This window comes from Aspergillus karnatakaensis (genome assembly GCF_047715665.1).
Source record: "Aspergillus karnatakaensis strain CBS 102800 unplaced genomic scaffold BJY04scaffold_35, whole genome shotgun sequence".
Classification (NCBI taxonomy): domain Eukaryota; kingdom Fungi; phylum Ascomycota; class Eurotiomycetes; order Eurotiales; family Aspergillaceae; genus Aspergillus; species Aspergillus karnatakaensis.
The window spans coordinates 1-24,084 of record NW_027395747.1 but is presented as its reverse complement, the minus strand read 5'-3'; the positions used below and the strand labels follow the sequence as shown (position 1 = coordinate 24,084).

General features: G+C 54.6%; 10 protein-coding genes across 10 annotated transcripts; 7 read left to right on the top strand and 3 right to left on the bottom strand.

Annotated features, from left to right (window-relative positions):
- Positions 1-2,938: 2,938 nt before the first annotated feature.
- On the top strand, positions 2,939-6,448 carry BJY04DRAFT_219800 (guanine nucleotide exchange factor; the record flags this gene model as incomplete). The annotated part of the gene is made up of 1 exon (XM_073716692.1): positions 2,939-6,448. The coding sequence occupies one exon, from the start codon at positions 2,939-2,941 to the stop codon at positions 6,446-6,448; it is 3,510 nt and encodes a 1,169-aa protein (XP_073569527.1).
- Positions 6,449-7,645: 1,197 nt separating this feature from the next.
- BJY04DRAFT_192761 (uncharacterized protein) lies at positions 7,646-9,587 on the top strand. The gene is made up of 2 exons (XM_073711821.1): positions 7,646-7,957; positions 8,013-9,587. The coding sequence occupies exons 1-2, from the start codon at positions 7,739-7,741 to the stop codon at positions 9,522-9,524; spliced, it is 1,731 nt and encodes a 576-aa protein (XP_073569526.1). The 5' UTR covers positions 7,646-7,738; the 3' UTR covers positions 9,525-9,587.
- Positions 9,588-9,942: 355 nt separating this feature from the next.
- Positions 9,943-11,634, top strand: BJY04DRAFT_228892 (amidase signature domain-containing protein; the record flags this gene model as incomplete). The annotated part of the gene is made up of 1 exon (XM_073718945.1): positions 9,943-11,634. The coding sequence occupies one exon, from the start codon at positions 9,943-9,945 to the stop codon at positions 11,632-11,634; it is 1,692 nt and encodes a 563-aa protein (XP_073569525.1).
- Positions 11,635-11,907: 273 nt separating this feature from the next.
- BJY04DRAFT_219797 (3CxxC-type zinc finger protein) lies at positions 11,908-12,444 on the bottom strand (the record flags this gene model as incomplete). The annotated part of the gene is made up of 1 exon (XM_073716691.1): positions 11,908-12,444. One exon carries the CDS (start codon positions 12,442-12,444, stop codon positions 11,908-11,910), a length of 537 nt encoding a protein of 178 aa, XP_073569524.1.
- Positions 12,445-12,741: 297 nt separating this feature from the next.
- BJY04DRAFT_219796 (3CxxC-type zinc finger protein) lies at positions 12,742-13,197 on the bottom strand (the record flags this gene model as incomplete). Its single annotated transcript, XM_073716690.1, has 1 exon — positions 12,742-13,197. The coding sequence occupies one exon, from the start codon at positions 13,195-13,197 to the stop codon at positions 12,742-12,744; it is 456 nt and encodes a 151-aa protein (XP_073569523.1).
- Positions 13,198-13,856: 659 nt separating this feature from the next.
- Positions 13,857-15,855, top strand: BJY04DRAFT_219795 (Zn(II)2Cys6 transcription factor; the record flags this gene model as incomplete). The annotated part of the gene is made up of 3 exons (XM_073716689.1): positions 13,857-13,906; positions 13,951-15,200; positions 15,254-15,855. The coding sequence occupies 3 exons, from the start codon at positions 13,857-13,859 to the stop codon at positions 15,853-15,855; spliced, it is 1,902 nt and encodes a 633-aa protein (XP_073569522.1).
- A 100-nt stretch (positions 15,856-15,955) lies between these two features.
- On the bottom strand, positions 15,956-17,438 carry BJY04DRAFT_228891 (uncharacterized protein; the record flags this gene model as incomplete). Its single annotated transcript, XM_073718944.1, has 2 exons — positions 15,956-17,154; positions 17,198-17,438. The coding sequence occupies 2 exons, from the start codon at positions 17,436-17,438 to the stop codon at positions 15,956-15,958; spliced, it is 1,440 nt and encodes a 479-aa protein (XP_073569521.1).
- Positions 17,439-17,777: 339 nt separating this feature from the next.
- BJY04DRAFT_228890 (general substrate transporter) lies at positions 17,778-19,470 on the top strand (the record flags this gene model as incomplete). The annotated part of the gene is made up of 3 exons (XM_073718943.1): positions 17,778-17,864; positions 17,908-18,219; positions 18,268-19,470. 3 exons carry the CDS (start codon positions 17,778-17,780, stop codon positions 19,468-19,470), a joined length of 1,602 nt encoding a protein of 533 aa, XP_073569520.1.
- Positions 19,471-19,605: 135 nt separating this feature from the next.
- Positions 19,606-22,391, top strand: BJY04DRAFT_192759 (uncharacterized protein; the record flags this gene model as incomplete). Its single annotated transcript, XM_073711820.1, has 1 exon — positions 19,606-22,391. The coding sequence occupies exon 1, from the start codon at positions 20,141-20,143 to the stop codon at positions 22,388-22,390; it is 2,250 nt and encodes a 749-aa protein (XP_073569519.1). The 5' UTR covers positions 19,606-20,140.
- A 415-nt stretch (positions 22,392-22,806) lies between these two features.
- Positions 22,807-24,084, top strand: BJY04DRAFT_192756 (uncharacterized protein). Its single transcript, XM_073711819.1, has one exon. It carries the CDS (start codon positions 22,971-22,973, stop codon positions 23,667-23,669), a length of 699 nt encoding a protein of 232 aa, XP_073569518.1. The 5' UTR covers positions 22,807-22,970; the 3' UTR covers positions 23,670-24,084.

Genomic DNA, 24,084 nt, shown 5'->3' with positions numbered 1-24,084 from the left:
GAGTCGTGAACTGTGAAATTGGGGTCGGTCCCCACCATCGTCTCCAAGCTTATCAAGAGTGGCCGGATGATATACCCAAGTAGGAGAATGAGGAGCATGAAGAGCGACGCCAGCGATCAAGGGGTCGGGATGTGCTGTCCTTCATGCAGAGCATTGACCGGCGGGACTGTTCCTTGCGTCATGGATTACGATCTGCCGAACCATCAGTATGGGACTGACGAGCTCACATGAAGTGAGATAGCATTCGAGCTATGAAGCTGTCTGAGTCTTGGTAAATTGTAAGCAGGGTGGCTGAACTCGATAGATTCGATGACTCGAGTGGCAAGCGGCTGTACAACACCGGAGTTGAACGGACATGAAGCACACGATCTCGATTCGAGATATATATCTGTACCGTCTACTGGGAATCTTGGCTCAAGCTCATTCGCGTGGCCGAAGACAACAACAAGATCGCTCGCTCGCTCGCTCATGCAGTCGACACCCAGAGCAGTTCCATGTTCCGGGTTATCATGATGCTCTCCTCGAAGACATGGAACTCCTTCGTGGCACAAGCCATGCTGTCTGATCACGTTCTCCCGGACCCAGAAAGACTGTCAGTGTCCACAGTTCATTCAGCCCGCATCCGTCCTTCAGAACGACTGGGGAGCAAGGTGGCCTAAATTTTGAGCTATATCCCCCATCCACCCAGTTACCAGAGAGACGGACTTTTGGATTAAGTGGGATGTTTTCCGACTGGCTCGAAAGCTCTATTTTCCAGTGCACTAGAACATAATAGGTAAGCCTGTACTGGATCTACGGAGACGGCTGGAGACAGTGCGAAATCCCGAAAGTCTGACAGAGTCGAGAATCACGAATCGAGACACACCAAACAGAAGTTTTCTGCGTCGCTCGCGAACATGCTAAAATCAATATCAAAATGACAGCCTGATGGACTTAACCTTTGGCTCGGGCTCCTGTCAACCTTGGTTGTTCCGCCGATCGCCCATATTTTGGCCGCGGAACCAGGCTGCTTTATCAAGCACGTTTACTCCTATCAACAGTAAAGTCGTCTCCCGCGTCGTGAAATGAAAGAGAAGAGGCTGCAGTGTAAGGTGAGTGGCTTCAGTGGCTTTGCCACCAACAGGTGATAGTGTCTTGGCCGGAAAAGAGGGAAAAATAAATTGCCCTTATAAAAAACAATATAAAAGCGTTGTGATATGGTGGATTTTCCCGTCTCCACTGCACTAGCGAACCACGCTAAAATAATAACACGACTCATTAATGGAGGATTTGGTGCTTCTAGACTGGCTCATGAACCCCTGTTGTTTGCTGCCGCAGCTGCGGGTTGGGCACATTTTTTTTTATTCAATTATATTAATTAATTAATATTCTACCGTTGAAGATAGGAGGGTGTATCTGGAATTGAGGTAGCAGTGCAGAGTATTGAGAAGAGAGAGCATTGCGGTGGGAGAGTAAGAGATGACAGAAAAAGCAAAGGTTCTTCAGCGGCCACTTTCCAGCTTCCGCGCGAATAAAAGTAAAAAAGAAATCCCAAAATACGAAAATCAGAAAAAGGAAAAGGAGGATAGTTTGAGCCTTCGAGGATGTGATGGCAGATCATCTACCGTTCGGGCTACGCTAACCAACGGCAGAGATGCTCTCGCTGAACACAAGCCCCAGCTCGGTCTCTGGAGAAGAGTTATTCTTCAAGATTGGGTATTGTGCGATGGAAGTAGAAAAATGAGAGAGAGAGAGAGAGAGAGAGAAAGTAAATAGATCTTGCCACAGTCATCATCTGATTGAGGTATTATTATTAGAAGAATTGCTAAGGAAAACAACAGGACGAGCAGGCGACAGCGACAAGAGGAGGGAAATAGGGACAGGGAGTGGAGCGGGTGGCTACTCTTAGACTCTTAGTTGACTGACTCTTGGAGACTCGAGTATATCCTCCCTGCTGCCCCGGAGAATCACCTCACCTCGCTGCTTCTCCTTCCCTTCCCTTTGACTTCTTCCCCCTCCCCCCCTCCCTTCCCTCCCCAGCACCTAGTGACATCACTTCACTATCATCGCCCTTTCGAGTCATTCCTTCGTTGCTGCTGGTAGCATTTTGCCAATTGCGAGCCAGTTCTCACAATCCGCCCCCTCCGCATTCCTTCGCTCGCCGTTGCGACAGACGTTGTGTCTTGGGCCGATCGGTGGCCCTTGCTTTCGACCCTGCAACCGCTGCACTTTAGCTTCGCTCTCGACCTCGAGTCCGCCCTTTACTCCTTCGTTCGGTCATTGTGTCTGCACCCTCGTCGATCGAGATCGGATAATCGACAGAAAGCCGGTTGTTGGTTGATTCAAGAGCTCGGTCCTTGCGTCGGAACACACAACCCCCGGGGCAGGCCATACTTGTTACACTCTATCATTGGAGGCTATTCTACGATTCGGGTTGCTTGTTTACCTCCCGCTCTCCTATCCTCCGCCAGTTTACCGTCCTCGTGCCCGTCGACGACTTTGCTGCCTCGTTCGATCCGGCATCAAGGAACGTGCTTCTTTCTCGAAGTACCAGAACACTGCAGGTGGGCTTGAGCTTCTCTCTTCTATTTTGATCTATTTTAGGTGCGTTAGCAACCGGTTGCCCTACCAGCATTCCTTCCACTCCTTTCTCTCTAGGATCCATTCCGGCATTCCCCCCGGTGATCCGTGCTGGATCCTACCAAAACATTTCCACCCCTTTCCAAACACTTGCCCAGCCGCCTGAAAGAAGAAACAACGTCGTTATTGACGAAATGGTTTACAGTGTCGCATGATACCCGGTTCGATATCCCAACCTCAACCTCTCTTTGCCTACGTTCGCACAGTTCTCTACGCTCGACTCGATTGTGAGAATGCTCATTGATTGCATCGCGTCTTGAATACTGGTCCTTGGCGACCTCGACCTGCATATATACGTGTTTATACTGGATTTTACGAAATGGACCAAATGAAGCCTCACATTGCGCCTTTGAAGATTGAAAAGGGACACTCCAACTTTCGCCCCGCTGCCACTCGCTTCTATCCTCAGAGGGAGGATCGCCAGATCACTCCCCCAGCTACACCTCATACGACAGAAGACAGCGTCATGGATCGCTCAGAACCGAGGACCGTCTTCCACAACTACCTTCGCGCCTTTTACCCTTTCCACCCGGCTGGAGACGTTTCTCCGTCAACTGTCACACTCCCACTAGATCAAGGCGACATCATTCTTGTACACTCCGTTCACACCAATGGCTGGGCCGATGGAACGCTTCTGGACTCAGGCGCCCGGGGCTGGTTACCCACTAACTACTGCGAAGCATACGACCAGGTTCCCATGCGTCCTTTGCTGAAGGCGTTGACTGACTTTTGGGATATCATTCGCGGTGGATGTGGCTCATCTCTGGTTGACTTTGGGAACCAAGATCTCGTCCGTGGCTTGATCGCTGGTGTTCGGTTTCTGCTGGAAAAGTCGGAATGCCTGACGCGTGATTCGGCGCTCGTAAAGAGCCAAGAAGGTCTTCGACGAAACCGCAAGGCACTGCTTGCAGATCTCTCATCATTGGTGCGCGTGACCAAGAAGTTTCAGGAACTCTCCGGTGGGCAGCCAATGGAAGATGAGGTGGAGTACATTGTGGATGAGATGCTGCTGAAAGCCTTCCGCATCGTGACTCGGGGTGTGCGCTTCCTCGACGTGTGGAACGAAGAGGTTGGTCTCAGCCGTGCGATTGCGGAGCTGGAGCAGCAGCAGTCCATTCACGATATCCCTCCGACACCGACATCCGATACATTCTCCCGTTCAGACAACTCCGATCTTGGAACCGAGCGAAACGAGTCGAGACTGCTAAGCCGCAGTCGAATGGGCAGCCGGTTAGAGAGCCGGCTGGAGAGCCGATTGGAAAGTCGGCTGGAGATGAGTCGCGCTTCCAATCGGATGGATGCGTTTGACTCGCAGCCGCGGCCAATTTCCGTCAGCACCAAACGCATCTCTGTCTCGCACCGGGTTTCTTACACTGGCCCAGCTGCGGCCGCCGCCCGAAACCCGAACCTTGCTTCCGAACGTCTGACTGCTACCTACGATGCTTTCCTTGGAGTTTTGGGTTCGTTCATTGGTCTGCATTTGCAGTCTCGATCATCAACAGAGCTCGTCGTTACAACCGAACAGGCCGTTCGGTCGTGTCGTGGGCTTCTGACGGTGATCGAAGCTGTGTGTGAGCATGACCCGCAAGGAAGCGCTATGTTGGAACAGGCCAAGGATACCATGTACGAGCGCCTGTCTGAACTAGTCTTTGCTGCTCGCGACGCATTCCGCCCAGCCCAACCAGACGACGAACTCGTGTTCATGCCCGACGAAGGCAAGCGCCTCGTCGATGCAGCAACCGATTGCGTCCGAGCTGCAGGCAACTGCATGGCCAAAGCTCGCCTGGTGCTCGAGCAGAGCGGCGACTTCGAGCTCATGGCTTGCAATGAAGATGCTGGCAATGAAATCTTTCCAACCGCGCTACCCGAGGAGAACTCTACCCCACAGCCGCAGCGGACGGCTGACGTGGGCGAAGAGCGTCCTCAGGAAATGGCACGACTGCCCCCACCTCCCCTGCTGATCCCCCAATCTACGTCCTCACCCTCTACTCCCGGTCTCACTGAAGACAACACCCCCTGTTCCTTCCAATCTCGTGCGGGCGCTACCACCCCTGCAAACACCGAACCTTCTTCCTCCTTCCAATCCTCCATCCTCTCCCCCAGCTTTGACAAGCTTTCCTTCCCCTCTTCTCCGCAATATGCCATTTGCGAAGACTCCTTCCGTCGCGACAGCCAGGCCAAGTCTGAGATCAGCGACTCTTACAGCCGTGGCGTGACTAGCAACGCTAGCAGCTTTACCTACAACAACCTCAGGGACTCGGAGATGAGCGGCGTTTCCCAGACCTCCACTCGGGCGACCTCACCTGATATCGGCATGGTGCCATCGCTCAAGGGCAGTGTCAGCCACTCCACCCTCGCCGAGGAGAACGAGGAGCTTGAAGCGAATGTTTTGGAAAAAACATATGCCCATGAGCTCATCTTCAAGGATGGCCAAGTGATGGGTGGCAGCCTCCGGGCGCTAGTTGAGAAACTGACTGCCCATCAATCAACCCCCGACGCCATGTTCGTCTCCACTTTCTATCTCACCTTCCGTCTGTTTGCTTCGCCAATTGAGTTTGCCGAGGCTTTGGTCGACCGATTCATTTACATCGGTGACACTCCTCACGCTGCATCGCCTGTCCGCCTTCGCGTGTATAATGTGATGAAGGGATGGCTCGAGTCTCATTGGCGCCACGACTGCGACAATACTGCTTTGGACTTCATTACCGACTTCTCCAACAGCCTCCTCATGCAAAGCCTGCCAAGTGCGGCCAAGCGTTTGTTGGAGCTGACCGACAAGGTCTCCAAGCTTCAAGGACCCGTGGTTCCTCGTCTTGTCTCCTCCATGGGCAAGACCAACACTGCGACTGCCCAATACATCCACCCTGACACTCCTCTCCCAGCACCAGTGCTTGGCAAGAAGGAGAGTGCCCTACTTGGTCGGTGGAAGAATGGTGAAGGTGTCATTACCATCCTCGACTTCGACCCGCTTGAGCTTGCGCGGCAGTTCACTATCAAGGAGTCGCGTATTTTCTGTGCGATTCTCCCTGAAGAACTGCTTGCGACCGAGTGGATGAAGAAGACGGGCTCCCTCGCGGTCAATGTGCGCGCGATGTCCACTCTGTCCACCGATCTTGCTCACCTCGTCGCGGACTCCATCCTGCAGCTTGAGGAGCCAAAGAAGCGCGCGGCGATCATCAAGCACTGGGTCAAGATTGCCAACAAGTGCCTTGAGCTCAACAACTACGACTCCCTCATGGCCATCATCTGCTCCCTCAACTCGTCGATGATCTCGCGACTTCGACGCACCTGGGAGATAGTGTCGCAAAAGACCAAGACCACCCTGGAGTATCTCCGTGGCATCGTCGACGTCTCCCGCAACTATGCCGTCCTCCGCCAGCGCCTGCAGGGTCATGTCCCCCCCTGCCTGCCGTTTGTCGGAACCTACCTCACCGACCTCACCTTTGTGGATCACGGCAACCAGGCCCTCCGCAGTCTCCCCACCGAAGATGGCGAGATGGCAGTCATTAACTTTGACAAGCATGTCAAAACGGCGCGCATTATCAGCGAGCTTCAGCGCTTCCAGATCCCCTACCGTCTGACGGAGGTTCCGGAGCTGCAAGCGTGGATGCAGAGCGAGCTGGTGCGCGTCCGGTCGAACGGCGAAAAGAGCCTGCAGACCTTCTACCGGCGCTCGCTCGTGCTCGAGCCGCGCGAAACGGCGCAACCGCGCCCTGTGGTGCAAGTGGAGTCGAGCTCGTCGTCGCTCCTGGAGAACGCCAAAGACAAATTCGATTTCTTATCGTGGACCAACACCTCGAAGGCCAAGTCGGTCGCGACCAATGGTTGAACCACTCTTTACAACACCTTTCTTATGATTTAATGACCTGCTTTCTACTCATGTTTTAACGGCGCGTTTACCTTCTTGGATATATTTGCCAGTCCGTCATTGTGGATACCATTTCTCTGTCTCTATTTTATTACCCTCTTTGCGATGCGCTTTCCTTGACTGTCAGCGGGAAAAAGGGATTTCCTTGGGTCTGAAAAGTATGGATGGGACATACATATATGGTCTATAGCCTCGCGGCTCGCCTTTTGTGTTACATATAGGCAGCGGTCATGAGGGATGCCTGATGACCCTGTCTGCCTTGCATCTGTTTGTTATTGGACTGGATATAATTGTTTGGGTTGGAATTGGCTTTGGGATACCTGGATGGAATTGGGAGGACCTTGGGAGGAGTTATTGAACTGAGCTAGGCTTAGCGTGTATACTGTATATAGCTGAATCCGATGGATTACAATAGTCTTTTGTTTCCTGTAGACTTGCCGTACTCGCGTAGTTGAGCAGGACCCTGGCGTAGTTTGATTCTAGCGGTCGATCCACAGTGCAGTGGTGGAGTCTAGTTTCTTCAGCCCTTCTCGTCTCCGATCTATTCTATCCTTTCGATTCTTATTAATACCACCATGATGTACATTGTAAATTGAATTCAACTCTTACCAGCAAGTGACAGAGAGTGAGCTGGAATTGGCGGCTTTCTCGGTCCCAGCTCGATGCCTCAGGCAAGTATGTAAGGGGTGATGGCTTCCAGTTGTGCTCCCTGAAAAAGCAAAAGCAACCCGATGAGATCATTCCACATTTCCCTGCCCTGCCTCTGCATTCATTCTTATTCCATTCTGATGATGTCGTCTCTCCTCTCAATAATCCCAGCTCTAAAACTGACTGCCCCTCTCTGACGAACACAACATTGGATAGTGAATACAGGGACCTTGACAGTTGAACCTTACCTAGCCACATGCTCGACCCAATCCGAGCAGGATCCTTGCCGCTCTCGAACCGCGGTCCAGCCCTTTCCTGCTGTGTGGCACATCTTCATAAAATTCAGTTTTATGCACTGTCCCTGACTCGCCACCAATCAGCGTAGAGGGAATTATGCAGTTTCCAATCTTTCCAAGAAACGCCCAGCTTTTTTTTTTGCCTGCGCCTGCTGGGCTGGCCTGACTCGTGATCGGCGGGTGATCTGAGCTTTTTCGTTGAGGTCGTGTTCGTGTTGAGGACGGACGTCACTTCTGTTCTCTTTCCTTTTCTTTCCTTCTTTTTCCTGTCTATAACACGGCGACGCTGTGGACAAGAGAGAGAGAGATGATGGCCTCGAAACACCGCAGGAAAGATGAACAGAAAGAGCGCGTCGCGATCGTGGGCTCTGGGATGGCGGGGCTGGTGACGGCTTATTTGCTGGCGAATGATAAGAGGGAGAGTCAGAGTCAGAGTCAGAGCCAGCAGGATGGGGATGGAAATGCAGATGGAGATGGAAATGGGAATGGGAATGGGGGCCGGTTCGAGGTTGTGCTTTTGGAGATGGTATGTCTGTTCTCTCTTTTTACCTTCTGCAGAGGATGGGGTTGATTAGAGGTAGCAACAACGCCTTTCGCTTGACTCGGCGAGTTACACGCTTCCGCGCCGGAATCAGCGACAGCGACGGCACAGTCAAAGTCAAAGACGAAAAGATGACTCGGGCTACGATTCCAGTGGAGAAAGCACAGGTGGCTCAGCCGACGAGAAACTCTCTCAACAACAAGAAGAGCAGCAGGGCGATGAGTTTGAGGCGGAAGAGGAACGGCGAGTCGACCTGCCTATGCGCGCGTTCGCGGCGGGGTACTACGATAACCTGCGGAAGATGTACAGCTATCTCGGTGTGCGGTTCGAGGAGCCGCGGTTTGTGTATAGTCTTTCTACGACTGACTCGTCTCGAGCTGCTGGGGAGAAAGAGAGTGGGAAAGGCAAGGAGGAGGGAGACGTCTATTTCATCCACAGCTCCAACAACCATATTCTCCCGCCGATCCGACCGCCCGGGATGAGTGTGATCCGGTGGGTTGTCGAGGTCGCGTATCTGTTATTCTGGTATACGGTCTTTACGATGGCGTGTTTCTGGGTTGCGCCGAGGACGGCGACGGCCACATTAGAACCGACAGCGTCGAATGCTACTGAGAAAACGCCTCTGCTGCGTGCTGCTCCCGCTGACGAAACGCTCCGCCAGTATTTCACCCGTCTCCGGGTTCCGACTTACTACACATCCCGCTACTTCCTCCCGCTCATGTCCGCCGTGACGACGTGCACGCACGCCGAGCTGCTGGATTTTCCTGCCGTCGATGTAGTCACGTACGCGAGACGGACGTTCCGAAGACCGCATTACACGATCAAGGGCGGCGTGCGACAGGCAGAGAGTAAGCTAGCGAAGGGGGTTGACGTGTGGTTCGGGACGAGGGTAACGGACGTATCGAGCATGGAGGGCGGGAAGGTAAAAGTTTCATGGACTGGCGACAATGAAGGAGAGGAGGAGTTCGACAAGGTGATCATCGCCGTGACGCCTGATGTGGTAGGCAAGATCTTCGCGCCGTTGAAGGAGGAAATGAACGGGATACCTACGACGAGCGTGTCGTCAATCGTGCATAGGGATTACTCGCGGATTTCAACGACCAGTGCGCATCTGCATGCGCAGTCGCGCTTCCGGAGGAGAGCGAAGACAGAGTCGTATGATGGTGTGGGTGGGATTTCAGCGGCGATTCACATGGTTACGGATACGCGGACGGCGAGGACGGAGTCGATTCATGAACATCCATCAGGGATGCTGATCACGACGTATCCGTTGGCTGAGGGGGGGATTGAGGAGGGGAATGTGCTGCATAGGTCGCGGTTTGTTAGGGTGCTGAGGAGTGTCGCGAGTCGGGGGGTTGTGAATGGGATTTTCGGCTCTCAGAGGCAGCTGGAGGATAGTGGGAGTGAGAAGGATAGCTGGAAGAACGGCGATGGTGGCGTGTACCTTGTTGGCGGGTGGTGCTGGGATGGAATGGTCATGCTGGAGGGGTGCATTGTCTCGGCGATCAGGGTTGCTGATATGTTAGGCGTGGACGTACCGTGGAGGAGCTAGTAGAGCTGGGCTGTATATGAGGTATGAGTATATATGATATGATCATGAATAGACCAATCTTGCATGCGTCAATTGAAGCCATCTGTCTATCTCCAGGAGCATAAGACCTGAAAATCCGTCTTTATCCGGTGGCTACAAAGATTGGAGACATTCTAATCCAACCTAGAGCCCTAAACTAGCCCAGACTATCAAACAAATAAGTTGCCCTATCTCTCGACCCACCCTGCAGTTCTCTCGACCAACTTATACCAATCTGCCCGTGCTTAACCCGCGGGCAACTTGCGCCGCAGCGCATATCCACCTCCAACATCTCCACCTCCAAATCCCCAAAACGTATAAGGACAAAACACCCCTCACACGCCTACTTCACTTTACCCCATCCAACGCTACCCAGCACCGAATCAAATCGAGAAAGAAAATGCCACCCCCCTACGCAATCCCAGACTGGCACTCCGCGGCAACCACGAAGCGCCAAACCCGCGACTCCAAGATCCCCCAATCCCACCTCCTCCCGCCTCACCTCGCCAAACGAGCAGCAGAGGGCACCCTCCTGCCTTCTTCCCCCGAGGTTCTGGAATGCGGAATCCTAACGGATCTCGACATCGAAATCACCTCCATCAACGACGCAGCCGTATTACGCGATCGAATCGCAGAGAGAACATACACCGCCGTCGACGTTTTAACGGCATACACGAAACGCGCATCGATAGCCCAGCAAACAATAAACTGCCTTACGGAGATCCTGTATGACGAGGGGCTCGAACGAGCCCGGTATTTGGATGAGTACCTCGAAAGAACAGGAAAAACAATCGGCAGTCTCCACGGCATCCCAATCTCGCTTAAAGATCTCTTCGCCGTGAAGGGCGTGCACGCGACAGCGGGGCTCGTCTCATGGATCCCGAATATCTCAACTGAAGACTCGAGTGTTGTCAAGAACATCCTCTCTGCCGGCGGGGTGCTCTACGCGAAGACGAATGTCTCGCAGGGTCATCTGATGGTCGAGTCGATAAACAATGTCTTCGGGACGACGGGGAACCCGTTTAACGCTTCTTTATCGGCTGGTGGGTCGTCTGGCGGGGAGGCGGCGCTTGTCGGTGCGCTGGGGTCGATCATTGGGTCTGCGACGGATGGGGGCGGGAGTATTCGGTTTCCGGCTGCTTTCTGTGGGCTGTGGGGGGTGAAGTGTTCGAAGGGACGGATTGGGACGATGGGGATTGAGAGTCCGGGGGATGGGAATGAGAGTACGAATGCTGGGTTGGGGCCGGTGGGTCGGAGTGTGTCCGGGTGTGAGATGTGGATTGCGGCGCAGTTGGAGGGGAGGGTTTGGGAGTGGGATTTCAATGTTGTGCCGATGGCTTGGGATGGGGAGGCCGCGGAGAGGGTGAAGGGGCGGTTGGTGGTTGGGGTTGTTTGGGATGATGGGGTGGTGAAGCCGACGCCGCCGGTGACGAGGGCTGTGGGGGTCGTGGTGGAGGTGTTGCGGAGGGCTGGACATACGGTTGTTGACTTGCCTGCGGAGGAGATTAAGAGGTTGCATCGGAGGGGGACGTCGTGTGTGATGAAGGCGAATGTGCAGGGTGGTGGGGTTGGGATTATGAGGCATATTGATGCTTCTGGCGAGCCGGTTGTTCCGCGGACGGCGACGGGGAGTGCGGCGTCGTTGCTGACGACGCATGAGGTCTTTGCGAACCATAAAGAGCGCGCGGCGATTGCGCGGGAGTATAACTCGCTCTGGACGAGGTATGGTCTCGACACAATCCTTGCACCGGCGGTGGCGCATCCGGCACCGCCGCATGGGAAATACATCTCAAATGCGTATGCGGGGATCTATAACATGCTGGATTATGTCACGGGGAGTGTGCCGGTCACTACGGTGGATTTGGAGAAGGATGTTGCGAGTAGGGAGTGGTACGAGGGGGAGGTATATGAGAGGATTGAAGAGGAGCGGTTTCCATACGATTGGGGGGATAAGGAGATGAAGGAGGTCTATACGGGGCCGGAGGTGTTTGCGAATGCGCCGGTGGGGGTGCAGCTGGTTTGTAGAAGGCTGAGGGAGGAGAAGTGTGTGGGCATTCTGAAGGAGGTCGAGGCGTTGCTGGGAGAGAAGTAGTAAATGTAGTCTTGGATAATGGAGCGATAGCTCTTGTAGCATTCAATATCTGAATCTTGAAAAGAACCTAGACAGATAGACCAGCGTATGCCAAATACCCGCAATTGAAACAAGAATGTGTTGGAGATCCGAGGTCGTATCTTCGCGTACTCTGAGATGACTGCAGCAGGAAGATATGAGCTTTGTAGATATTGCAAACGAGGATCTTACCAAATAAAGCACTGTTGTCTCCAGAAATACATCACACCGTCCATAGCTCAGCATCGGCGTTTCTCAGTCACAACGACCAGCCTTGCACCCCTCACACAACTCCCTATCATGCTCTCCCTTTCCAACCGGATGCCCATCAAAGCACTCCTCATAATCCGGCACCGCCACATCCCTAATGCCACTCCACTTCCTCAGCCGATAAACCACCCGCTGCGTATACGACCGGTCGAGCCTAGGCTGCGCCACCCAGCGACAGATCCTGCACCGCTGGTGATAAACCCTCGCGTTGTACTTCATCCCGGGATACATGCGGATGGTGATGGTAACTTTCCTGCTGGACCAGCGCCAGCCGCAGTCCGGGTTCAGGCAGACGAAGAGGCCCATGATGGAGGTGTCGTAGGTGTGGATGCAGTCGGTGTCGGTGTCGATGGGGTGGAAGGTGAAGTTTAGGGTCGGGGTGTTGCTGGCGAGGCCGGTGGAGATGGAGGCGTGGTGGTCCGGGTGCATGGAGGAGGTTTTGGGGGTGTTCTGTTTGGCGCTGATGGCGAGCCAGAAGATTACTGCGAGTAGCAGGGTGAGGAGGAGGAGATTGAGAGTCATGGTTGCGGTTGGTGTTGGTTGTGATAGATTTGTGGTGGTGGTGGTGGTAGAGGAAAGAAAGAAAGAAAGAAAGAAAGAAAGGAGAGAGAAAGCAGGAAAGGTAGAGGAAGAGCAGACTGTGGGAGGGCTTAACGCAGCAGATGAGCAAGTTTCACAGTAAACACAAGGCACACTGGATTGTGAAGTCTTGTTTCTATTTGTCTTGGTGTCTAACAAGTCATGCAGTCAAGAACTCAGCAGGCGACATAGATATGCCCTCCAAGAAAACAAGTCTGTCTATCTCTATTAGATACATGTCTATCCAATACAACAACCGACCTTGCACCCCTCACAAAACCTCTTCTGATGAGGCTTCTTGCTCTTTCCATGACCGCCAGGATGCTTGACATGCACTCCACTCCACTTCTTCAACCAGTACACCACACGCTCAGCATAACACTCAGCGTCCAACTTTGGCCTGCCGAGAAAGTTGCACTTCATGCAGCGCTGGTGGTAAACCCGGACATTGTATTCCTCTCCCTCGTACAGGCGGATGGTAACGGCAATTTTCTTGCTCCCCCAGCCGGTGGAAAAACAAGAGGGGTTGTAGCAGCCGAAGGAACCCATGATGTTTGTGACGCAGGCCTTGATGCAATCGGCATCGCTATCGTGGGGATAGAAAGTAAAGTCGAGCTCCGGGTGTGTGGATTCCAGGAGGTCGGCGACGTCAGCGTGGAGATAGGGCTGCATTGAGAAAGTTTTCTTGCGCGCCATCTTGAGGGGCGAGTCTTGGAACTGTTAGTGTTTTCGAATGAGTATGTATTGATCTGATGAGGAGGGTACCTGTGCGGGAGGTAAGTACACTGGAGGTGACGGTTGACAGTAGAGATACCTGGCGAGTTCCAGATGATGGGTAGTGAAAGAAAGAAAGAAAGAAAGAAAGAGAGAGGAGAAGGATTGTATTCATATTCGGAATGTTTCTGTGGTGACTACAGAGTCATGCAAACAGTAACACTCCAGTTTTACTCAGAGAGTCTCTGCATCAAAGGTGCAGCTGCAGGTTCTCTCTGTTGCAACAAGCACTTACTGAGCGGCAATCCTCCCTTTACAAAGCTCCTCGCAAGCAAGCAGACACTACAATGCGTCTCCCATACCCTGGGAATATGGTTGGAATATACACTATCTCGGAAAAACCTCAGTATCAGCAGAGTTGCTTCTATATAGCAGATCTTCCAGCTTGGACCCTAACTGGAACCCAACTCCAACACTCTAACCTATTTCGCAGGTCGATGATCCTTCAGATAGAGCACCTCATTCTCCAATAATAAAGGCTATATATGCTATCAAGCGGGGTAGTTGGAGTAACCGGAGGACCAACCCTATTAAACCCCTGCCCCCGCAGTCCGACAAGATAACCACAATCCAGAGTCGAAATGGACGCCTCATCCCCAAGAAGAGTCTACAGATCACGGAAGCAGCGCCCGTAAGTCTCTCACTTTACCTCCGGCAAGATACTGATACGCCCAGCTGCGACGCCTGCCGCCGGCGCAAGATCTGCTGCGTGCGTGAAGCCAACAGCCCAGCATGCTCCCTCTGCACCCTGCGCTCAACAACCTGCACCTACAACTCAAAGCCAAACATCCGACGGCGCCAGCCACAGCCGCAGCCTCCAGCTGAATCCCCCTCCTCAACCCAGAGCCAAGCATCCGAACCCACTGCCGAAGAATGGACCCCCCTCTTCATCGGCTTCAGCAGCGACCAAGACCCTTATATCCTGCGCCACTGCCACTTCACCGGTGACTACTTCAACCGCCCGGACTGGAAATGCAAACGCATGTACGGCGGAACCGATATCCCAATGCATTTCTCCGAAGTCCCCGACTCGCACCTCGACACGCGACACGACGGGTTACCCGTTGTCCCAGCAGCCAACTACCCCCGCGAAACGATGCAGAACCTCCTAAAAACCTTCTTCGAAGTCGTACACGCCTCATACCCACTCCTTGACCCAGGCGCCTTCCACGGTGACCCCCTCCACCTCGCTCGCGAAAACCCAGCATTAATAGGCATCATCTGCCGCCTCGCCGCCCCATTCTACTTTACCGAGCCTTCTCCTTCCTCGCCCATAACCATCACCTCGACGTCTGAAACTGAACCGCCTGCGAAAAACCAATACTCCTGGCCCCCCTGGCGCACCTACCTGCACCAAACCCTAACCGCGCAATCCCGCTCCCCGCGCCTCTCAACGCTCGAAACAGCCCTCCTCTTCACGAACCGGCCGTTGGAAACGCACCGCGCGCCGAACCTCCCGGGTCTCTGGCCGCAGATCGGGTCGATGGTCGGCATGGCGCACGAACTAGGCTTAAACGTTGACCCGACGGGGTGGCCGATTTCAGAATCCGAGAGGAAGCGGAGAGTCAGGATTTGGTGGGGCGTTTATATGGCGGATAAGTGGAATGCGCTTGGTGGAGGACGGCCGAGTTATGTTGTTGAGGGGGAGTGGGATGTTCCGGTTCCTGAGGTAGGGGATTTTGAGGGAGATGGAGGGGGGGTGGGAGGGGCGGTGTTTGTGGCTATGTGTCGGGTTACGGTGATTCTGGGGGAGCTGTTGGGGGAGTTTTATTCGTTGAGGGCTATGAGGGGGGTTGGTCGAGATGGTAGGGATACTGATGCTGGCTTTGGGCGGTTGGAGGGGTATCTGAAGAGGATTGAGGAGGTGGTGGAGAGGGATATGGGGTTTATGAAGGAGGTGGATGAGCATATACGAGATCCGACTGGTATTCCCCTTGTTGTATCTGGATGGGGATATGAAAATATGCTGACTGCAAAGGAACTCTAACCCTCGCCCTCTCGACCTTGCGTATAATTCTCTACCGGGCTGTTCTGCGCCGAACAAACACTCACTCTACCTCCGACCCTGCTGATCCACGCTTGATTTCTCTCCGGCAGGAAGCACAGACGCTCTGCACGGAGCTGATTTCCTTCATTGCGAATCTGCGTGTCTCGCACCTCCGTGCGTTCTGGTGGGCGCCACTTTCAAGAACGAATTTCGCGATAGCCGGTAGTTTCATGGTGAGCATGTTGCTCTCGTCGACGGATAACGAGGAGATTGTCTTCTGGACGGAGAAGATCGCCCGCTATCGGGGGCTGTTGGAGATGCATTCGGTTACATTCGATGTTACGAAGCTTGCGGTGAAGCGGCTGGGGCTGATTGCGAGTGTTATCGAGGGGAGGGCTGGTGTGGGAGATGGAGGAGAGGGTACTGGTGGTGAAGCGGTGCCACCGAGGCCGAGATCGCCTGAAATGGGCACGGAGCTGGGGATGGGGATGGGAATGGGGATGGGGATTGGGAGTCTATCAGAGCTCTTCGGCGGCGGCGAGGGACTAGATCTGTTTGTCGACTTTCAGTCCTTCGAGTATGGAGTTCTGTGAGCTTATGGCATTCTTGGAGATATCATCAGAAAGCAGCCAGAACGAACAAATCAATGTAGGAAGACCTAAACTATATACAAAGCATACAACAGCCTTAGGCTCAAGACCTATATGCATCCCCCAAAACCGCCCTCGCCGTATAGCGCTCATCGCTCCTCTTCATCGCCTCATTCGCCATCTCCCTAACAACCCTCTGCCCCTCACTCAACCCCTCGCCCTCCACATCAAACGCCTGCAACCCCAATGCCTGCCTCCCAGCCACTGAAAGAATATTCTCCTCCCTCGCCCCCGTATCAGCATGGTGCTTCTCCATCTCATACGGTCCCCCGCAATCCAGGAAGAAATCCTGCGGCGGCTCTTTCTCCCGGAAACTCGCGCGCATGCGCAGCATGTTCTCGATGTTATACGGACACAGCGGCGTAGACGCGTTATAGAAGACGGAACTATCTTCCGCCCCTTTATGCTTATCTTCGACTTCGTGCGCCAGGTCGCAGTGCCAGTACATGTAGTCTCCCGGGTAGACGGTAGGCACGGAGATGATGGAGCGGTCTTGTTGTAAGTGGGGGTGGAATTTCGTCGTTGGGAACAGCTGGCCCTTTCCCGGTGTTGCGCCGGGGAAGGTCGGGTGGTCTGTGTTGACGACGTCGTCGTCGTTATCCACGAAGAACGGGCGGAGGAGGAGGTACGCGACGGAGAGTTTCAGATTCGGTAACAACCGGAGAGTTCCCTCACCTGGGGAACAGGTGGACAGGGAGAGCCACCCCTGCAGAGCGCGAAAGGCACTGCACGAGCCCTGCTGCCTGTACAGGTCGACGTTGGCCATTGGGCGGGCGTCGATGGTCCAGGGGTCCCAGTCTTCCCAGCGGCCTTCGAAGACCTCCCTGTAGCAGGAGCGGTAGACGGGGTCTTCCCAGCGTTCGATGGCGGAGGAGTCGAGGTGGGCCTTTAGGGTGTATTCTGTGTCGCCTGGGGCGCGGATGCGGAACCGGTCGGCGTAGTTGACTTGGCTGTCGAGGTCGATGGGGAGGGAGGCGTCGGAGACGTGCCAGAGGTGCGTGACGGCGTTCATGGCGGCGAGGATCTCCGGGTGTGAGCGGGCTTGTACTTGTGGGCGCGTCCAATACATTAGCCAGAAGGTTGGGTTGTGGAGGGGCTTGCCGCCGGTTTTGCGGTGGTCGATGGTGTATTGGCGCAGTTCTTCTTTCCAGGAGAGGGCTTGCTCGCGCGAGACGACGTTGCGAATGAGGAGGCAGCCGGCTTCTTTGGCGCGGGTGGCCATTTCGGTTGGGATGCGGCCGCCTAGAGGGTTAGTTGGGATGAGACAGTCTGGTGAGGGTCGTACCATTGGCTTTGATCTCTGCCCAGGGAATTTCTGGGATGGCATCTTGCTGGAGACGGTCGATGCGCTCGACTTCCTCGGCGAGCGCTGCTTTGAGACGCTTGTAGGAGGCTTCAACGGCGGCCCTGTGCTCTGGCTTGATGATCTCCTTCTTTAGTGCCGCGAAGCGCTCGTCTAGACGCACGGGCTGAGGGACATCGCGTGCGGCCTTGATCTCGGTGAAGGTCGTTGTAGTGGTAGACATACTGAATGAGTTTGTTACACAGCAGCTGCCTCAGTCATTACTGTTTACCTTCTTATATCGAGCTCCTCGTAGTGGCAAGACCTGACACTGTTTTCGCCGCGGATTCTTGGAGTTGGAGACGACGATCTGCGGCGCAAAGACCGCGCGGCGCAAGCTGGCCGCGGCGCAAGTAGTTGGAGAAGATGACTATCAGCAGCTATCGAGGTTAAACTACTCCGGGGTAGCAGTGGAGACTGGGGTAGAGATACCAATCATGCCAAAGATAAAGCATATTGATAAGGTGGCTCTTAAAGCTCGTTGACTCCTCCCCTTCTTCTCTCTATACACAACTGCGGAATCATGCTTGCCACGATCAAGAAGTTCAAGAAAGAGGTGGGGGCTCTCCCCTTCACCCCTCGTCTTTTGACCCTGTACATCTTTATCTCGGTAAGTCCCTCCTGTTTCAGTCAGATCTACTCTAACAAGTCAGCTTGGAGCTCTCAACTTCGGTTTCGATAATGGCTGGTGGGCCTGCGTTCTCCCATTGGAAGCCTTCATCAGCTACTACGCTCCTCCCGGCTCTGAATCCATCCCCTCGACCTGGCAGTCCGCAGGAACAGGCACCGCCAATGCCGGCCTCGTCATCGGCTGCATGATCGCCGGAGCATGCGGCAACAAGCTCGGCCGGAAATGGAGTATCGTCCTCCTCGTCGCCATCGCCCTCGTGGGCATGGTCATCCAGAACGCCATCAAGAGTTACTGGGCCGTCATGGCCGGACGCATGGTCAACGCCATCTCCATGGTATGCCACCCACACTCCCCTCAAGACACCACCACTAACTCCACCCAGGGCATCGAAGCAAACGTGATCCCAGCATACATGGCCGAGCTCGCCCCCCCAGCCATCCGCGGCACCCTCGTCGGCTTCTACCAATTCTGGCAATTCATCGGCGTCCTGCTCGCAACATGCACCGTCTTCGGCAGCCGCAACACCTTCACCAACACCCCGGACAGCCAATGGGCCTTCCGCGTCGTCATGCTCGTGCAAGTTTTCATCCCGCTCCTCCTCCTCGGCGCCGTCTTCTTCTTCCCCGAGTCTCCGCGCTGGCTCCTGCAGCGCGGGAAGCGCGACGAAGCCCGCACCGCCCTCCTCTACATCCGCGCCGGCGCAACAAGCACCCTTGACGTCGAAACCGAGCTCTCCCTCCTCGAATCCGCCATCGACGAACAGCGCACCCACCACCGCGCAACAAGCTACAGGGACTGCTTCGTCGGCTCCAACGGCCGCCGCACCTTCATCGCCGCCACCACCCAGGTCCTGCAGCAGCTGCAGGGGAACTCCTTCTTCTCGGGCTACTCGGTCATCTACATGGCGCAGCTGGGCATTCAGGATCCGCTACAGGCGCAGATGGGCCGCGTGGCGTGCGGGCTGGGTGGCGTGCTGATCGGGCTGGTTCTCATAGACCGGCTTGGCCGCCGCCCGCTCATGCTCGCCTGCTCGATCGGGAACTGGGTTACCCTCTGGTTGAGTTCCGGGTTGTCGGCTTGGGGACCAGATACCCAGTCTGTCGTGCAGGTGAATCTTGCGTGTGTGCTGCTGTGGATGGTCTTCAATTCGCTGGGGTGGGGCGCGTGCGTATGGATCGTAACCTCGGAGATGCCGACGCTGCAGCTGCGCGAGCGCACAATCAGCATCGCGACGTCGTGCAGTTTCCTCGCGGTGCTGGTGATCAGCTACGTGAATCCGTTTGTGCAGAATGAGCCGGGGAATCTCGGGAGTAAAGTTGGGTTTGTGTATGGGTCGTTCTCGGTGATTGCGGTGGCGTTTATCTGGTTTTGTTTGCCGGAGGCGTCGGGGAGGAGCTTTGAGGAGCTGGATGAGATGTTTCAGGCGGGGGTTAAGGCTTGGAGGTTTGAGGGGTATAGGACTGTTGGTGTGGGGGCGAGGATTACGGAGATCCAGGGGGTTGTTGTCAAGGAGGAGGAGAGGGGGGGAGGGAAGAAGGGGGATGAGGAGGATGTTGTGGCTGTTGAGGTGGGGGGGTCGAAGTAGGATGGAGTTTATGAGTGGTGTTGATCGAATGGTGTACTTGGTAGTTCATGCATAGCAACCAGGCAGGTCTGCTATTAATTCTTGAGCGGTAGCAATTGGCAAGCGCTGTTATAGCGAGATCACTCCAAGTAATGCGCCATCTTGCCGTGCGAGCACTCTCTAAACCGACCACCAATGTCTTATATCAGTTGGTTTACGGCACCTCTTAGACCGTCTTTTCGAGTGCAACATGCTGTCTGATAGTCTCTCAAGGCCCTATTGATAGCATACAGACCGCTATATAGGCCTGTGTCCCTGTACCTGATGATATGGCTGAGGTGCAAGTGTCAGACCTAGGAAAAGGTGTAGTAAGCCTTATTTACGTTCATAATAGGCGAGAGCGAGGAAAGAGACTGGTCAAAGAAGGAATCGCCACTATACAGCTACCTCTATCTAGAACAGCCGCTTCAATAACCAGTAGGAAAACATTTGCCACTTGTCGCCTAATATTACCTACCATCCTTTTCAGCTGCCATGCTGCAGTGCAGGGCAAGGAAACATGGAGCTCCGCATGAATTAGGGCATATCAGCCGATTGGGTTGCGCTGCACTCCAACGAGTACTTATTCTCCACAGTCTCCAACTGTTCAGCTGTCGAGTCGCAGAGTAACAACTCTAGCTACCGACGAGCGATGCAGAAAGCAGGCACGTACGACGTGCCAATCCAGCAGAGTGCACTCTCCACCTCTACGAGCATGGATAGTTCCGACACAGAAACGCAAAGAATCAATGTCCTTACCCCCAGATTCACCCTGCCGCCTGATTCCATCCACTCCACCTTTCCCGCCGACGGTGCGAGCGCGCCTGTTACCTGTTTACCGCATGTTGTCTTGAACGATGCCGCTCTACTTTGGGAGTATGCAGCTAGCATTGAGTCTACTGCGCTGCTCAATCGCGTACCATGGCTGATATGCCTTACCTTTGAGTTAGAGGAATTACGCCTTACGGAGGCAGCACTCAACGGGCCTAAAAGCATCTTCCCGGCGCCTTCAAATCCCTCCGAAAAGCGTATGCAGTCTCCGACAATGGCAGTCGAGATTAATATCGACGACATGCTCCGGATAAACTCCTCTCAAGCGATAGCTCCAGTATTGAGACATGTTGGCACGGACGACACCACCGAACCAAAAACCAGCGTGATCGCTATTCCGGGCGCCCTATTCACAAGCCTCGTTACAGCATACGACCTCAACGGGGCCCCAAAACAGGGTCAGCAATTCTGCGACCCTTCGCGCTACGCCCTTCTTGCGCATGTGAGGCGTGATCGGGAAAGCAAAAGCAGTACACGGAGTGAAATGTCTGATCGCGATCTTGGAATTGTTATCTCCCACCGGACAGGACCTCCAAACTGCAAGGCACCATCTATGCTGGTGTCGCATCTCCTGTCGATCGAGGGCGTAGCTGGTATGCCGTACCCACTAGATCCAGAGAAGAGGGTCATCCTGCCGAGTTTGTACAGTTGGGCTCATTGGTGTGTGCCTTGCGAGAATGACAGCCGATCGATGGACCATCTCGGGAACGAAAGTGGGATGCTGCGACGAGCTCTGCCAGACGGCACAATGCCTGCTGAGATGATTCAGCGACTAAAAGACGGTTACTCAATGGTGAGGTTGCGCACAATAACCGGCGAGGAAACCGCCGCTTTCACGAGAGGACCGCTGGCCCCGGTTGCTGTCGAGTACACGCTGGAGAATACGCAAGCCAACTACGGCTCGTCGCTGCAGAGACTGGACGAGAAGCTTGGCCTGGTAGATATCTCATATTCGGCTGCGTGGGATCTAGGTAGAAGCTTAGCTATAGCTGATCCAGCATTTACGGCGGCGCTGTCCCGGCTGCGCAGGAGAATCTTGCAACCGCAAACTCAGAGGATGCGCGAGCGGGAATCGAGCCTGGACGATCTTATGCAGCGGTTGGGAAAGATGCCAGGTGTTGCTGACCTGCCTTCGAGAAACCGTTGGAAACCGTCTGATGATATCAAGGACAGTACTCTCTCGACTCAGTTGGACCATACTGCCTCTCACTCTATCACAGACGAAGCGGGCGAGGAAAGAGATATATTACCCGAGTCAGAAGACTGGACAACTGTGCGTCAATTCGTCTTCAACCTGCTTTCCCTCCGTCCAGTCCCTGCGCATTACCTCTTGACAGACCCGTCAGCACTACCACAGGAGAGCCTGCGCTTTTTCCACGTTGATAGAAACTGGACGCATGCTCTGATAGATGGCGCTCTTAGTCTTGCAAACCACGTTGAGAGGGATTTTGATCGTGCGCGAGATATCCTGCATAAGGCTATTCAACAGTATGCTCGGACGCAGCATGGAGAGTCCAAAGTCCCTGCATACGGTTTCCTCCTGCGATCCACTGTGGTAGAGCAGTCCCCCGATATGAATGTTACTATTGAGTCTGCGACCGAAACGCCAACGTGTGCAGTTGTCCGGCATGAAGTTATCGGCCCAGGAATACTGCTCTGTCTGTTGAGTGAGCCGCCTAGCTCGGATTCCTATCGAGTGACCTTCACGCAGCCTGGATACCAACGATCCTTTAGCGTGGGCGAGAGGCTTGACGAGAACCAGGTTACCATCTCGTTCAAGCCAGGCGATGGCTCTGTTCCAGACTCTGATGAGCCCACTAGGACATATCGCTGGACTCGTACCAAGCAGCATGATTCGTCACCCGACACTCTCTCTGGCCCGGGAGTTGTATATCTTTGGGGAACAGAGCCTGGTCTGGAGGATACTCGGACTCTGCTTGTTGACAATCTCGCGGCGAGCCTGTACGCTTCCGTTCAGGACAACCGGAAGGCGGCCACGGCGGGAGGAGTGGCCATCCAGCTCAGTATTTCTAGGAAGCAGCAGCTGACGGTGTACCCACCGAACAGTTAGCTGCAGCCTGCCAGTGCCTCACTTTCCTAGTAGATTACTAGACTACTAGTACGTAAGAGAAGAGCCATGTGGAGTCGATTAAGCTCCGAGCTAGCTGCATTGGTGCCAGTCTGTTTTCCTATTTCGGGATATCATACGATCACTTCGATCTCGATCGTCGATGCAGGCAGTTCCTGTATTCCTTGGGGTGGTGCAGGTGCATGCATCGTACAGATAACCATGATACGAAAGCCATAGACCGATATAACTACAGGAAATAGAGATATTTCTACGCGATGAAGCGGTAATAGCCCAGGCCATTCTCTCGAGTCTCTCGCCACAGCAAAATTGGCCGGACCCAGCCAAGTGCATCCACTAATCCAATTGTGGAGCTCCTTGCCCAATCGCCCCCAATTTTTAATCTTTTTAGATTCATGGAACACAGCTAGAACGGCGTTAAATCTCGCAGTCTCCCGCAGATCGAGGCTGAACTCTCTTTAAGAATAAGAGCCAGCCCCTCGCCATCTCCGCACAAAGCTTGTCCCTCAATCCGAACTGCCACATGGCTCAACAAAGGCCGGGGTGAGAGAAGAGACGGACCATGGCCGCTCTGATTCGAACCCTCTACTTCCTCTCCAACCCACCACACCCAGGGCCACATTCACACCTCCAAACCCGCGATGACCACCCACCACCACCACCGCACGAGCCCGTAACAGGCAGCGAGAGAGCCGGCTTCATCGCCATGGGCATCTGCGGCCTGCTCTCCCTCCTCACAACCGCAACCCTCTTCCTCTTCCTCACCCACCGCCTCCTCTTCAGCTCCCGCTACTACTCCCGCCCGCTCTGGCGCAACCAATACGTCGTCCTCATCTACAACCTCCTCCTCGTCGACATGCAGCAAGCAACCGCCTTCATGCTCTGCCTGCACTGGGCCGTCAAGAAAGAGATCTGGTACCCGAGCGCAGCATGCGTGCTCCAAGGCTGGTGGATCCAAACCGCCGACCCAGGCAGCGGGCTCTTCGTCATCGCAATCGCAATCCACACCGGCGCGGTCGTCCTCCGCGGCCGCCAACTCCCCTACCACACTTTCGTCGCCTGTGTCATCGCCCTCTGGATCTTCATCCTGATCCTAGGATTCATCCCCGTAGGACTATACACAAAAGACACCTTTGTGATCTCCGAAGCCGGCTGGGTTTGTCCCCTTCCCCTTCCCTTTCCCATCTCTCTCTCTCTCTCTCTCTCTCTCTCTCTCTGCTCTTTACAACTAACGAGGTTCTATCAAAACAGTGCTGGCTAAGCCCGACCCACGAATCCACCCGCCTCTGGGCCCACTACATCTGGATCTTCCTCTCCGAACTCCTCACGCTCCTCCTCTACGCGACGATAACCCTCTACCTACGCCGCCGGATGAGGCAGGCGAAACTCAAAACCAAAACGCACGCCTACAACCGCTCGCCGCGCGAAGCGCAGGCCCTGCGCCGCCTCAACCGCGTCGTCGTCTACATGGTCGTGTATCCGCTGTCGTATGTGGTGCTGTCGCTGCCGCTTGCGGCGGGGCGGATGAGTACGGCGCGGCATGTGGTGCCCAGTCGGGCGTATTTTGCGGTTGCCGGGTGTTTGATGGCGTTGTCGGGGCTGGTGGATTCGGTGGTTTATGTTTTTACTAGGCGCGGGTTGTTGGTGAATACGGAGGGGGGTGGAGGGGAGAGTGG